The following is a 15,274-nucleotide window of genomic DNA, read 5'->3' as shown; positions in this document are numbered from 1 at the left end:
TTGTTTCATGCTTGAACTTTCTCGAGCAGCAGTGGTATTCTGCAGTTCATATGATTCAGTACACAGTATTTAATGAATTCCACAAATATGTACTGAATACATGTCGTATACCTAACAATGAACTATATGATATAGTTCATAGAGTGTGAATTCGGCCTTTTTCTGCAGAACTTAGATGTTAGTGGTTTGGGTTATCTTATGAGGGCATTAAAGCAGACATTTTTGAGTTTCTCAGATATTCTGGGTTTATGTGGGACACATTGCAGGCAGCCAATACATAAATGGAATTTGTGCTTCTCCTTCCCCAGTTGTGCTTCATGGAAACAACTTGTTAGTGTTTGGAGGTACAGGCATCCCATTTGGTGAGAGCAATGGCAATGATGTCCATGTCTGTAACGTGAAGTACAAGCGATGGGCTCTACTCAGCTGTCGGGGAAAGAAACCCAGTCGTATATATGGACAGGTACCAGTTTGCAGCCAGTTATGGTGGATGTATTTGTTCATATTTTTGTAGTCTGGGGATGATGTCAGAATATTTATATTGCTACCAAAAAATTTTTTTTTGGTGGCTGGCCAGTAAGGGGATCTGAACCCTTGACCTTGGTGTTATCACTTTTGTTATTAGCTACCAAAATTTTTTAAATGGAAAATGAATTCAGTGTAGTTAGTATTTGATTTTTCAGTCTGATGTGAAATTATAATTTGTAAATCTGGTTGTTTGCTGTTCCCTTTTTCTTTTTTTCCTTCTCTTTGTTTCTAATCCAGTTAAGGGTCATTATCTATCTAGACCTGTATGGAAGTTTCTTTAAATGTCAGAACCTCATCTTCAGCCCAAGCCCTACTCTCAGTGAGAGATTGGACTCCAGTATGGTCCAGGTCCTGTCATTTTTAGAGTGATATGATTCTTTGAAGAGCCTTCTTGCCTATGTACTAAAGTAGATGATCCCTGGAGGTGGTTAAGAGACTTTCACACGGATCTGAGCTAAAACATAGATTATACAGATATTGGTTTAGGTTTCAGTGTTTCAAATCTTAGGTTTGAAAAGTTATATCTAGAAAGATAGGGAGCAGCCCACCATATGTCAGAGACTCTTTGAGAGTAATGGGCTACGCTTAAAACAACCAAGCTTTGACTTCTTTCTCAACTATCTGGCATTAGTACTGATAAACTGCTCCTGAGCTTCACCTTTGAAGGGGCACATGCTGGATAGCTCTGTATCCCACCACAGGAGGCATTTAAACTCTAAGAAGTGGCCATAACAGTAGCTGAATTTACATTGAAGAGTCTGATGGAAAATGTCCAGTTCCTTGGACTTGTCAACTCCCGACTTCCTATTAAGGGATTCTGGTGGCTTATTTTCATATCTGCTTCTTCTTGAGAGCATTTTTCTTCAGACTGCTTAGAAAGAAAAGCAGCTTTCAGTAGAAATGCTCATGTCCATATCTATTAATTTTTTGGTTGGCTAGGACCCCTAAGGATCAGCTAACCCTTTGCCTATGTTGGTAGAACTCGCTTTCCAGTGGAGCAAAGCTTTACGTTTCTAAAGTTATTCTCCAGCTTCTAAAAATAATCTCCAGGCTCTCTAAAATATTTAGTCCTTTGAGGCTCTGATATTTTAAAAGGTTAAAAATTACAAGAGAATTTCATAAAGCTTGATTTTGGGGTATCTAGTAAGTGTACATTTTCTAATCAAGTGTTAATGAGTCAGCCTTGTTCACCTTTCCTTGTTGTCCAGGCCATGGCCATCATCAACGGCTCCCTTTATGTGTTTGGAGGAACAACCGGCTATATTTACAGCACAGACCTACACAAATTAGATCTCAATACCAGAGAGTGGACTCAACTGAAACCAAACAACCTATCCTGTGATCTACCAGAAGAGAGGTGAGGTTCTAGGGTTAAGCATATTTACTCTTTCTTGCTAAGATTTGACCTCTTTTATAACATTGATAATATGAAGAAAACCCTTTGGCCATAATTAAAATAGCTAACTGGCTATTAGATCCCAGGTCAGTAGTAAGAAAGATCTTCTGGTGAGGAAATGGTATTTCCCCCATTTTTAGAATTTCCCCCATTATAGAATTTTTTTCATGTTGTTTACTTCAGTTTTTCTGCATTAGGGAGATGGTATCACTTTGAAGAAACCAATGGTAGCAATTGTAATTAAATGTCATATTATAGGCAAAAGAATTACTTTCCAGTTACTTTTGATTTCTCTTAACTTGCATATTAGGATTCTTTGGCTCATTTGCTCACAGATTTATCCCCAGTACAGGGCACGGTGCCATGCCCATAGTGGTGCTCAGTGAATGATGATTAGATGGCAGGAAGGATGGAAAGATGGTTGGGTTGGTGGATGGATGGATGGAAAGGGCATTCATTTTAAGTGCTCTGTTAAACACTCAAACATCACATGGTTTTCTCTAGTTGCCTTCTAGTAGAACTCCTAGATCTTTCATTTTTCCCTCGTAGCAGTTGCCTCCCCTTAGAATTAAACTCACTGAAAAACGTGAGATTTTTTTCCCCCTCCAGTTTAAAAGCAAAAACAGTAAACAAATTTTTATTCATTCTGTTTAGACTAATCCAATGTCTCTTTGTTACCTTTAAACAAAATGGCAATATAGACACTAAGGGAGATTTTATCTTCATTGTAGTATGTTAGTGGGCTGATTATTCCAGAACTATGGTGGAAGGACTTGGGAGATGGCCTGTAACTGGAATGATTTGGATGTAATTTATTTTATCAGCACCAGAGCCTTCAGGGGAAGGAGGAAATAGATTAAGTTTTCAAAGCATTTTCACATGGTTGCCTTCTTTGAATCACTTTATAGACATAAATTGTTTCAGCTTCTAGCTAGACTGCCTGGATAAAAGTTCTGGTAGGTGTTTCACATACAGTTCTAAATAGCATAATTCTCTGCCAAATAAGTATCTTAATTTGAAAACCCATAGTCTAGGGTCTCTAATTAAATACAGGCATACCACTTTTTAAAAAACTCTGTAATAAATTCCCCCCTTATACAAAAAAGAAAAAAAAGAAAAAGAAAAATCTAGAAAATACAAATAAGCAAAATGAAGAAAATAAAAAATGAAATCTAAACTCAGAGATAACCAGGGTTTATATTCTGGATTATATCCATATAGCTATTTTCTGTGCATATTTGTATATCTATAAATTTTTAATGAGATTATAGCCTATCTGATCTTGTGTATTTTTTTTTTTAGTTAATGACATGAAAAGAAGTTCTCAATATATTAACTGTCCTGTATGCCTGCTTTTTTATTGGTTGCATAGTAATTCATTTCTCTACTAGTAATTCATTTGCATATTCTATAATTCATTTAACTAATTCATTATGGTTAAACACTTAGATTATTTCCAATAATTTATTATTATAAAATAATGATGCAATAAAAATCTTGCAGCTAAATCTTAGGAGGAGATCATTTTTCACTTAATTATAAATGTATTTATTGTATATTTTTAGATACAGACATGAAATTGCACATGATGGGCAGAGGATTTACATCTTGGGAGGTGGTACTTCCTGGACAGCTTACTCCTTAAACAAGGTATTATTTTAAAAGAAAAAAAGTGAGAAGGAGAAGGATAGAAACGTGTCATACTAAGCAGGATAATTCTGTTACTTTAGGTATTTTCATTTTTGAGCAGGTTCCTCATCAGCACCTATTTTGTGTTAGTTACCCTTTATATTATAAGGTTGAACTCTGTGCTGATATGCTTTCCAGTTGACAGTTGCATTTATCACCCACTGAAAATACTTTATGAAAATTATCCCCTTATGCTGGATGAGGAAGGTGATTAAAAGGAAGGTGTAATAGCTTGAATAGAGCAACTAATTAGAATTGGAAACAGGATTCTTAGAACATCACATCCTGATCATCTCCAATGCTGTGTATGTAAAAAGAACAGGCGTGTTTAGGGCTGCACATCACTAACTATAGAAAGCTGAGCTCTGAAGGGCTTTTATTCATCCATCCTTGTGGCATTTCTAAAATGTCATCGTTATATTTCCCAGGGGAAACCTAGATTAGGATACAGAGCTCCTGGTCTGCCTTGGAACCTTAATGGCCTTTTTCAGGTTTTGTCAAAACTGCATTCCCATGTTTCCTTACCAACATTTGCTTTTTTCTGTTATAAAAATGATACATATTCATCATAGAAAGTGTAGAAGTTGCAGAACAGCACGTGGAAGAAAACCAAGAACCATGTGCCCTTCTGCTTCTCATTCCAACTCTTCTCTTCATGTTTTTCTGTGAATTTTGAAAATTGAAATCATATATGTGCTTAATTTTCAACTGCCTTATTTAATGTTTTACCATATATCAGAATTAGGAAAGATCAGGGGAAAGCAAAGGAAAAGAAGAAAGACTTTTCAGGCAAGAATGTATGTTTGCACAGGCTGTTGTTAAAAGTCTAGTTTTCCATATGGGAAATCTCTGTACCCTCTGCTAAATTTTGCTGTGAACCTAAAACTGCTCTAAAAAATAGTCTGTTTTAAAAAATCCATTTTTCAGGCTAGCTAAAATTAGTTATTTATCTGTGTATATATGTTCTTTTTTTCTCTCCAAGATCCATGCATACAACCTTGAAACAAATGCATGGGAGGAAATTGCAACAAAACCCCATGAAAAAATAGGTAAATTAAAAGTATTGATTCATTTATCTTTAACAAATGTATTTTATACTTTTGCTTGTTTTGGAAGGGAAAAAGTAATTTTATTGAGTTATATGGCAAGTAAAGTGTCTGTTGAATTGATATTAGAAATAACATGTATTCTTTAACAAATTCTTCTTCTAAGCAATTGAGCAAAGAGACTTTTTATGGGGATTGTTGAATTCTGTGGCAGAAGTAGGGAAATATAGATGAGATAACAAATAGGAGCTTGAATCAATATCTCCCTATCTCTTTGTGGGTAAAAGGGCTTGGGAAAACCACTAGTAACCCTGTCCCCACAACCCCACGTTGTTTCCATGGTACCTTAGCTATGATGAGACTTTGGATGGCTCTTGAAATAAGGAAGGATTGGAAGGACTAATCAATGTTTTCTTAATGTAACAAAGGAATTGTTTTGAGTTACTCATAGTATGTCTTTCACTATGTCATATCAGCGTTGTTCTAGTTTATGAATGACGGAATTTCTGTGTTTATATGTTTGGTAGGTTTTCCTGCAGCTCGAAGGTGTCACAGTTGTGTTCAAATAAAAAATGGTAAGTATTCCAAATAACGTTTTGATTCCGTTTCTGTAACTGTATCTGCTGAGAATGTCTTATTTCCTAATGATAGCTCCTCAAGAGAGGTGCCTGACTTTGGGAAGAGTCTATTTCTCGTAGTTTAAACTTAAAGGGAAATCCATAGATTTATGCCACTCTCAGCAATTTTCATAATGTAAACTAGTATGGTGTTTGGGTTCCCTCAGTTATAAGAGAACTCAAAAACTGGTGATAAACATTCATTGTACCGCCTGATATTTCAGCAACTCACCTCAACAAGTGTCTGTGGTTATGGGGGTGATACTAATAGTCATGACCACTTGTACAATGGAGACCTCAGCAGACATTGTATTAAAATTGTAATAATTCCTTCATAGTGTTATTTCATAAAGTTTATTCTGTTCTCTCTGATACCAAATAGAAGTCTCTCAGATCATTCTTTGGCATATTACAACAAAGGCATGGTATGGTGTCAGAAAGCAGCAGCAGCCACTTCATTTAAGTATGATAAATGACTCCTCTTTGGATAACCTTCCTGTCTTTTAATTTACAGCTTATTTTATAGTTTGAGATATACCTCTGTAAATTTTTTCTGGGAGGAAGGTGTGTATAAATGAGTTTGATAGCCTGTATCCTTTTAGCAGCTTAGTTCAGATTTAACTGGGATTATTCTGCCATCTCTAGCACAGAGGGACTTTTTATTATGCTTCTGCTTTTTGGATAAGATTTATAGACAGTGGCATTGTTCAGCTTTGCCTTTCTGAGAATGGAGCTGTACTTTAAAGATTTCCTTGAATCCTAGCCAAAAAAGTTTCCAGTGCATGTTACGGTTTAATGAAGTACTGTCTTAAACTTGATCTAGACCTGAATTAAGACATTTATTCATTTGATTCTTTGAGGCCAACCAGCATACAAATGCAATTCGGCCTTAATTCTGGGCATTTAGTTTGAAGGTTCATATAGCCTTTGTTTGTCTAATTAGTTACAACTAACTGGTTTTACAAAAAACAAAACAAAAAACAATCACCTTTCATTTTGGAAAATTTTGTTCCTGACAAAGAACTGTACAGATAAAATGGAGCTTCAGATTGTCCTCTTTTGGCTGAAGAAAGCTTATAGATCCTCTTTTCTGCTCCCAAACTGAACATTGCAGTGAGTGTTTCTCCTCAGGTCTATATAGAGGACATTTGTGTCTATGGGCAGATAAATGTATGTTCTTTCCAGGGCATTAATTAAAAGTTTGCAAACTGGTGGCCTGCAGATATGTTTTGTTTGGCTCATATGTGTATTAAACTTTTTTGAATTAGTGGCCAAAACTTAAAAAATGTTTCATTTAAAATAAAATCGAAGGGCCAGCCCGTGGCTCACTCGGGATGATAACACCAAGGCCATGGGTTCAGATCCTATATAGGGATGGCTGGTTCGCTGACTGGCTGAGCGTGGTGCTAACACCACCAAGCCAAGGGTTAAGATCCTCTTACCGGTCATCTTTTGAAAATAAATAAATAAATAAAAATAAATCCAGATTTCCAGCTTTTCATGAAAAATTGGAAAATCTGGCAACTGCAAACCTTAATTCCTCCATGGGATCAGTCAGCTGGAGCTGCATGGCCATTACCTTTTTAGAGCATGAGCTCTCCTATTTGTTTTCCCTGGACCTCCTGTTTATTTTCCCTAGACCCTCTTGCTCATTCACTCTCTGTGCCTGGAACCTGTAGGTGTTTGAATTTGAGAATCTTGACATGAAGCCTCCTTAGAGGCTTGTATCCTTAGTCCCAGTAAAGACACTGACATAGTGTCCCTGTTCTACTGAGGGACAAGGCAGCAGCACAAGAGACCGCATAGCTGAAGTCTTCTGTGTTATGCCGCAACACACTTAACTGGTCCTCGTCAGCTAATTGTGTGATCTACTACAAAACATGCTGTAGCTTTGGCTCTTTTCCTTTGTGAGACCTTGGCTTTCTCTTTTCTTGACAGATGTGTTTATTTGTGGGGGCTATAATGGAGAAGTGATCTTGGGAGATATCTGGAAGTTGAATCTGCAGACTTTTCAATGGGTTAAGCTCCCAGCTACTATGCCAGAGCCAGTTTATTTTCACTGTGCAGCTGTTACACCAGTAAGTTTTTATTTTCATATCTTCCTTACATAGTTGCAGATGATAAGGAAATTGTTTTAGAGATATTAGCAAAAAATAAAATAAAATCCTGATATTGGCAAACCTTGGATTAAGAATGTTTTAAAAACTTCCTTCCAAAGCTAGCACTTCCTTTGAGAAAAGAGGAAGAAAAAAACCATCATACCCAAATTTAAAAGAACAACATAAATGTAAAAAAAAAAAAGCTACACTTGGCATTCAGTCCCTGACAGTGATATCAAAGGTGTTTCCTGGGAAGACAGAATAGTTTTACTCCCATGATACCATGTTACTGAAGACCCCACTAGTTTCTCAATGACAAAGACCTTTATTTTCATCTTTATATTCCCTGTGTTTGGAACTTGGGATACTTAATTTAGTCTTAGTTTAACATTAGTTAATAGAAAGTAAAGTTGTTTGTTAAAGTAAAAAAAAAAAATCTGTGGTTTTTTTCCTTAGTAACTCATTCATTATTTAAACTCTCTTGATTTCTGCTCTGTGTTGCGATCAATGAGAAATTCTGTTTGTTTCACCTCATCTTGATTCAGCCTACAATCTATTTTTTTTTTTTTTGGCTGAATCTTCAGCCTTGGTATCTGTTTCTCTCCCATTTGAATTTGTCCTTTTTTGACTGCCGTTTGTTCATAGGCTGGTTGCATGTACATTCATGGAGGAGTGGTGAACATCCATGAAAACAAACGGACTGGGTCGTTGTTTAAGATCTGGCTGGTGGTACCGAGCCTGCTGGAACTGGCATGGGAGAAGCTGCTCGCGGCCTTCCCTAACCTAGCCAACCTCTCCCGAACACAGCTTCTGCACCTTGGACTTACACAGGGACTCATCGAGCGCTTGAAATGAGGATTTCTGGACTGTTCATTGATACTGGAAATGTTAATTTAAAGAGACTCCTTTATTTATGGGCAGTGTAGAATGTGCTACAAAGAGGATTGGTTACCCTGATCAAGGCCTTATTCAGAAAATACATCAGATGCCTTTCTGTAAATTGGTTTTTAAGTTTATGGACATCTCACTTTCCCATTACTTCCTTCTTTGCTTCTCTCCCTCCTGCCTCAGTACACACACATACTCCCTCTTCTTTTGATACAGGTGAGGGAAAGTCTAAAAGTACCTTAATAATGTTTATCAAGATAAGATGAAGTTGTTTTAAAAGAATTCTGAACATATGACCATGTCAGCCAATGTGCTAAAATTTAAACTGTATCATCAACAAATAAAAAGTTAAGAAAATCCAGCAACAACAAGTTAGGAGGATAGAATGAGAAGGCTAACTTTGAGAATCTTGCAGGTTATACTTAAACGTAGGTGTTTAACTTAGTATTTTCAAGATGTGTCTAGTTGAGTAGCTGGATCTACTGGCAGCAGTGGTTGACACCTTGCTGCATAGATACCCAGACCTATCCTTTGTCTTTGGAGGAAAGTTAAGCAACTCAGCAACTCTTGGTTAGTGACTTCTTTTCTCATCCTTATGCCAGCAATGGTTAGAGTTGGCTTGTCAGAAGACTACTGTGTGTGTTGTGGTCGTGCTCTTTGCTGTTGCTCTTACAAATAATAGCACTGAGAATGTTTCAAATTAAGAAACTTATAGTAGTCATAGTTTTTCATTCTGGGCAGTTTTGAAATTCTCCTGTGCTTATTAATGGTTTTAAGTATCACTTTGACTTTTTCATGAGAAATTGCAGACCTTAAATATGCAGTGTAAATGCTGTGGGACATAAACACATGCTGGTGGGCGAGGCCAGAGAAGAGAAGGGCAGAAAGAGCCTGCCCTTCTGGGTTTGTTCGCTTGGCTTCTGGCTGGGCTGTGAGCTTTGCCTTCCATATTGGCCATTTCTTTTTCAGAATCTGCTTCTTTTCTAATCTCTGGACTGTGTGTCTGCCATTTTCTCAGGCAGTTGGTCCATGATTTTTTCTTTAGTTTGTTGCCTCCTTTTCTGTGTGCTTTAATGTGCATGGTGCTGTAATTGTCTAGTAATTGGATAAAAGGTCCTGGGGTCATCCTCCTTGAAGAACCAGTATCATTTAAAAACTAGCATGAGGAAGGAATGAAACTGAGTATCATTTGCTTTTTTGATGTGAGATTTTAGTTCCGGTTTGTTTTGTTGTTAATTATAGAAAGAAAAATGACCTAAATTGTCACTTGTTTAGCCATCAGGCTGCTAGAGATGTTGAGCAGGTCACTCGCCATGAGCATCTGGAAGTCTATAGGTGTCCTCGAGGTGCTGAATGCAGGCAGGAGTGCTCCTTGTGGATTTTCTTGCAGGTCACCTCTCACCAGGAGACATGGGAAATTTGGGACACATTTTTTCCTTTAAGTGCCTCTTTTTCACCTAGCTTTTAAAATTATTCTTTTTCCTTCATCTTAGAAGGGATCTCTTTAGCTTATGTATGGATTTAAAATCACCTTTGAGTTATGGCTAAAAAGTTACCATCCATTGTACAGTTCTGCAGAAGAGAAAACCGTGGCCCCTAGACGTGGACTCCTAACTTCTTGGCCTTATTATAATGTCCCATCCATGTCGTGTTGAGTTCATGGAAACTGTATTTTGCAGAGTCTTGTAATAACCACTCATCTGTGAATTTGGGTCCTTTTTGGAGAGTGAGAAGCAGGAAAAGGGGGAAACTCCTCTAGGGGTTCCCATGCCCCTCTCCCATCTCGCCATTACCAGTCTCTGTGGCATTTAACCTCTTACCGCTCACTGCTAGGCTTGCTCCTCTGGGGAGCTCTCTCCAGAGCAAGTCAGTCTGAGTAGCTCCATTAGTTCAAAACAGAGCTTTGCTGCATGACTCCAGCCTGGTCTTTGGATATTTGGTGAAAATATACCCCAGATTAAACAAATCATGCTGTCTAGGATGCTGAAAGGATTTTTGTTATGGATTTATATAGGGAACAAATATTGAGTGCTCAGCCTCTATGCTTAGACTTCCACGGTCCTTAGGAAATAAGCGGGTCTCTAGCTCTGCTACATCAGAAAGCTGGAGAAAGATGCGGTCTGGTTCAATGCACACTTGCTAGCATCCTTTCTAAGCCTTTGGAGGGTAGTCTTCTTTGAGGTAGACTTTAGAGACCTGACATCAAAGACCTGTGTGTGAAATTTTAACATAAGTACATATCCTTGATCTAAAGTGACTTCTTTTAATATAACACTAGTGAAAATGATGTAGTGTGACTGGCCCTGAGTGCTATAGAACCACACATATGCACATGTTCTGGATGCCAAATGAGACTGTGGGTATGACGACTTAAATGTAGAAGACTGGGATTTAATATAAGGGGTCACCAGGCATTTTAGTATATCTATAACCAGCACTCTGAATTCCTGATACTGTTACTTGATTTAGGAAAGTTTATGCCTGCTGCTTCTCTTCCTCTCTGAGGTACTCCCAGCCATCTTACTACAGTCCTGTAAATTGAAGTGCAATATATAGAAACACATATGGATATATACAGATTATATATAGGGTGTGACTATAAAGCAAGTAGACTACTTTTTTGTATCTTTCTTGGGGAAGCCACCTCATTACTTTAGAGTCAAATTATGCCAAAAATTTCAGATGTGACTGGCTGGCTTAAGCCCACTCTTGGTAAAGCTGGATTTTCAAATCCATGATTTCTTACTGCAATTCTTAGAGACTTATTGTTCCTTGAATATGTTAGAGTCGAGATTTTTTTTTTCCCCAGTTGTCTTTGTACTATCTCGTGTTCGCATGTCTTTCTACATTTCTTTGCCCAGGAACAAAGAAGTCCATCTGTAAGTAATTTCTTAAATAGAAAATTAAAACCTAGTATTTAATACTATCAGTTCTCCCATGTATATACTAATTTATCTGGGAATGTAATACTTTATTAAGAGAAGAAAGTGATGCTTTCTTCACTTAATAAAGTGTTTTCCACATCCTGGAAAAAATATAAAGCGATACAGAATAGATTGAAATTTTCAGCACCACGCTCAGCCAGTGAGCAAACCGGCCATCCCTATATAGGATCGGAACCCGTGGCCTTGGTGTTATCAGCACCGCACTCTACCGAGTGAGCCACGGGCCGGCGTAGAATAGATTGAAATTTTAACTGTTCTTCAGGGGCCTAACAACACCCTTTCCATTGGCAGAATTTTCTTTTTTCAGGGCCCTAATGATGTAATGTAAAAATGTGCTCTAAACCATTCAGGCCCCTTACATAGCTAGATTTAAAAGTATAACAATAAACAAATGAACATTTTAAAGCAAAAGGTATGTTAACAGTGAACTTTGGTTATCCAGAGTAGCAAGAATAAAGCACAGATCATTGAAATCCATAGATAATCAGTGTTTCAACTTTTCTATCAAACAGTTGATTCATTTACATTTCTCTTTCCTCCTTACCCCTTTCCCACAAGCACTCCTTTTCAAAGGAATGTGGCTAATGAGAAGTTAGAAAAGAAGGAATCATGGAGGGGCTAGGAACTGGTGAACATATAAGCAGCCCAGCTAGCTGTAATTGGTCAATCTGACAACCGTTGAACACTAAAATTAGGAGCCATGGGTGGTAATCTTGAGTTAAGATGTCACCCTTCAGCATAATCTCCTACTCTGAGTTCTAGGTTGTCTCTCCTATAACCACCAAAGAACTCTTAGCACCTGTGGGAAGAAAAAGCTGTGTATGATGCAGGGGAAAATCTTATTATCTGAACAGATTTCTTTGGTTCTTGACAGATACTTGCTTTTCCTCTAATCATACAGGAGTCTTGTTTCTTCCTTTGGAGATAGCTTTTCCAGTCATATAGTTTTGCATATAGAAAAAATCAAATTACCCACTAAGACTATCTTGGTCTTAATATTCTGTAAAACCAGTTTGTTTTTATGTGGTCTTACAGATGTTTAGAAAGTGGCACAGGTTACTGAATTGTCTACCTGGTAGCGTTCTGATGTAGCACAAAATACCATTTTCTCTTTTTTTTTTTTTTCATTTTTCTGCCATTGGGCTCCAGGGTGGATGAGGGTTTATGGTCCTATAATCATAAGCACCAAAAACTGGTGACTGTTAGCTTAAATTGATTTGATTGCCCAGATACCTTGGAACTCTAGGAGCACTGGCAGGGCCTGAGGTAGGCTTGGTAGAGTTCTGTGACCTCTGTGTGTGTTGCTGCTGATCATGCCCAGCAATGGCGTTTCCTTTCTAAGGTGGTTTGACTCAGTGGAAAGCGACTTTTTCCCTAGTCTGGTGTTATGAACAAAAGTTCTGAGTTGTGCTTCAAATGTGGTACCATCTTTTTAGTGTAATTTTCATGTTTTTAATTTTTAAAAAAACTTTTTAGAAGTTTTTTAAAGGCCCTGCCTAGTCAGTGTACGGGGTGAGTCAGAGGTAGTTTTCAGAGAAACAAACAATTTCACCAAGCAGTAGTAATTGCCGTTTTAGTAGTTACACATTTAGAATACAAAGGAGGCATCAGCAAACACAAACTTTCTCTAAAGCCTTGTACACAGTCTGCGCAGGGGGAGGGCACAGGCATCTCCCTGTAAAGGCACCTGCCAATGATGAATTTACTGGAAGAACCTAGGCAAGAAAGGGAAGCCTCTCTCTGAAACACAGTGTTTGAGGGGTGAGCCTGGGCTTTGCTCTTCCTACAGGGTATGCTTAGGCCACGCACAACGCTTGCCTTACTTTAAAGCTATTTGCCACAGTCCTGTTAAATATTGTGGAAGTCCTTTTGCAGTCCAGTGTGCATGCCATATGATCAGGACAGCTTTTCCACCTTACCTGGTTTCCTACAAGCAGGTAGGAAATATAGTGAATTTACCCTAAAATGTTCAATCTGTATTTATGTACCTTGTCAGTGTTTTGCTGTTGGTTTTCTAAAACAATCAGATCAATAAATCTTATCCAAATCTATTTGGTTCAAGGCCACCTTGATTGTCTGATGGTCATTTATGTATGTGAGCTGGCCTGTATGATGTAAGCATCAGTCCACCTTGATTGTCTGATGGTCATTTATGTATGTGAGCTCGCCTGTATGATATAAGCATCAGTCCCACCCATCTCCACCACCCCCTTTACCACCACCACCAGGGTCAGCTTTTCCCTAGAATATTTGAGTCATCTCGCTTCCTCCACCCCACCCCCACGGGTTCTCCTGTTTGCCCACCATCTGGACACTCCTGGACACACAATAGTTCCCTCAATAGAAATCTCCCTATACAGGGACATCAGCAAGGAGCAACTGTGGGGCCGGCCACACTCCCTCTTACTGCCCATCCCGTATTCCCCAAACCGCCACTAGGACAAGTTTGTGTGGGCGATAAAGACTTTTCTAAAGGGCTGGGAATTTGAAGTTACAGGGAATTTGAAGGGAAAATGTGAATCTATACATATAGTGTCAGATGACTGTCTTTATAATGCAAAGCAAAAGCTCCAGAGGAGCTGAGCCCTGTGCAAGGGTCCTTTGGGGATGAAACCACGTTCCTAGCCCTGGCCTTGGTCTTCCAGATGCTTCCCTCTCTAAATCCTCTGCTTTGAGGTGCTTCACCCTCCAGCCCTTTTTCCAGCAGTATGTTTCCCCTAGACTGTTAAGTTCAGAGTAGGCAAGAACATTCCAAGTCTGGTCACTTTTACGATCTCCCAGAATCTCCCGTATGCTTCTTACTTTTCAGTGTTTCCGCTGACTGACTAATGGACCAAACACACACTCCAAGGGCAAATAATCTTAGATATTACGGTATAAATCTACAAGGCAGGAGAGAAACAATTTCTACCCATTCAACCACCTTAAAGTTAGTAGTTTACATTTATAATGCACAGCAGTCTTATTTCCTTTGGTTTATTTTTCCTACCTCTTCTAGAGTATACTCCCCTCAGACGTACTTAGGAATGAGAAATGAACCCCTATACCTTTTGGACTTAAGACCTAAAGGTGCTTTGAAATGGACTCCTGTTTGTATCTGATTCAGTTCTTAGATAAGGCATCTAGCCCCATGTTGGCCTATGGGAAGGGTTTCAGTGGCTTAGTCAGTTTGGGTGGTCGTCTTCTTCCAGTTACATGTATATTCCAGTTACATGTATAAAATTCTAGTTTGTCAAAATGCTATTTACTAAGCTGTTATAACTGAACAGTACAGCCACATTCTCTTGGAGTTAACCTCTTGCAGTAATTGTTTGAAGGGAAAAGACACTGGTAAAACCATCCAGTTTCCATCTACCTTCAAATGGAAGGCCGAGGTTCTAGATCAGCACTAGTCCAACAGAGCTTTCGGCAATGAAGGAAATGTTCTATACGTGCTTTATCCAGTGTGGTGGTAGCCACTAGCCATAGATAGCTATTGAGCACTTCAAATGTGGCTAGTGTGACTGAAGAACTGAATTTTACATTTTTATTTATTTAAATGTAAATAGCCACATGTGACTTGTGGCTACCTATTAGTGCAGTTCTAGAAGGAGATGACCCCAGGGTTGGGAGACAAGGGCTCTGCTCCTGTCTCAATTCATAATCGTCCTGTTTTTTAAAGATGAGCGGTAAGGGGATCTTAACCCTTGGCTTGGTGTTGTCAGCACCACGCTCAGCCCTTGAGTGAACAGGCCATCCCTGTATAGGATCCGAACCCGTGGCCTTGGTGTTATCAGCACCACACTCTCTCGAGCGAGCCACGGGCCGGTCCTCATAATAGTCTTGTTCTATGTGCGACTGGCTTTTCTTTGGGTCTTGGTTTACTTCTCTGTCAAATGAGGAGGTTGGCTACATAATCCCCAAGGTCCCTTTCAGATCTAACATTCTGTGATTAGGATGCTTGGCCAAAGGCCTGGAGCTTTAATGGGGAGCATCATACATGTATAGCACTAAGACTGGACTAGAGTTACCTCCTCACCTTGATCTTGATAATAGGATCGCTGATCCCACCGTGATGGGAGGTCTG

At 38.7% G+C, this 15,274-nt stretch overlaps 1 protein-coding gene across 3 annotated transcripts in view; it reads left to right on the top strand.

The window, feature by feature from the left end:
* KLHDC10 (kelch domain containing 10) overlaps positions 1-13,274 on the top strand; it is a 56,067-nt gene extending 42,793 nt beyond the window's left edge. For all 3 annotated transcript variants that reach the window (XM_063100049.1, XM_063100048.1, XM_063100050.1), the window contains 7 exons: positions 309-463; positions 1,737-1,885; positions 3,490-3,574; positions 4,596-4,662; positions 5,187-5,234; positions 7,215-7,354; positions 8,021-13,274. In XM_063100049.1, the coding sequence (XP_062956119.1) occupies positions 309-463; positions 1,737-1,885; positions 3,490-3,574; positions 4,596-4,662; positions 5,187-5,234; positions 7,215-7,354; positions 8,021-8,230 (854 nt within the window). In that variant the 3' untranslated portion in view covers positions 8,231-13,274. The remainder of the gene's footprint in view (positions 1-308; positions 464-1,736; positions 1,886-3,489; positions 3,575-4,595; positions 4,663-5,186; positions 5,235-7,214; positions 7,355-8,020) is intronic.
* The last annotated feature ends 2,000 nt before the right edge of the window (positions 13,275-15,274 follow it).

Source organism: Cynocephalus volans, chromosome 6 (assembly GCF_027409185.1).
Source record: "Cynocephalus volans isolate mCynVol1 chromosome 6, mCynVol1.pri, whole genome shotgun sequence".
Taxonomy (NCBI): Eukaryota; Metazoa; Chordata; class Mammalia; order Dermoptera; family Cynocephalidae; genus Cynocephalus; species Cynocephalus volans.
The sequence above is the reverse complement of the archived record's forward strand: the minus strand, read 5'-3'. Positions and strand labels throughout refer to the sequence as shown.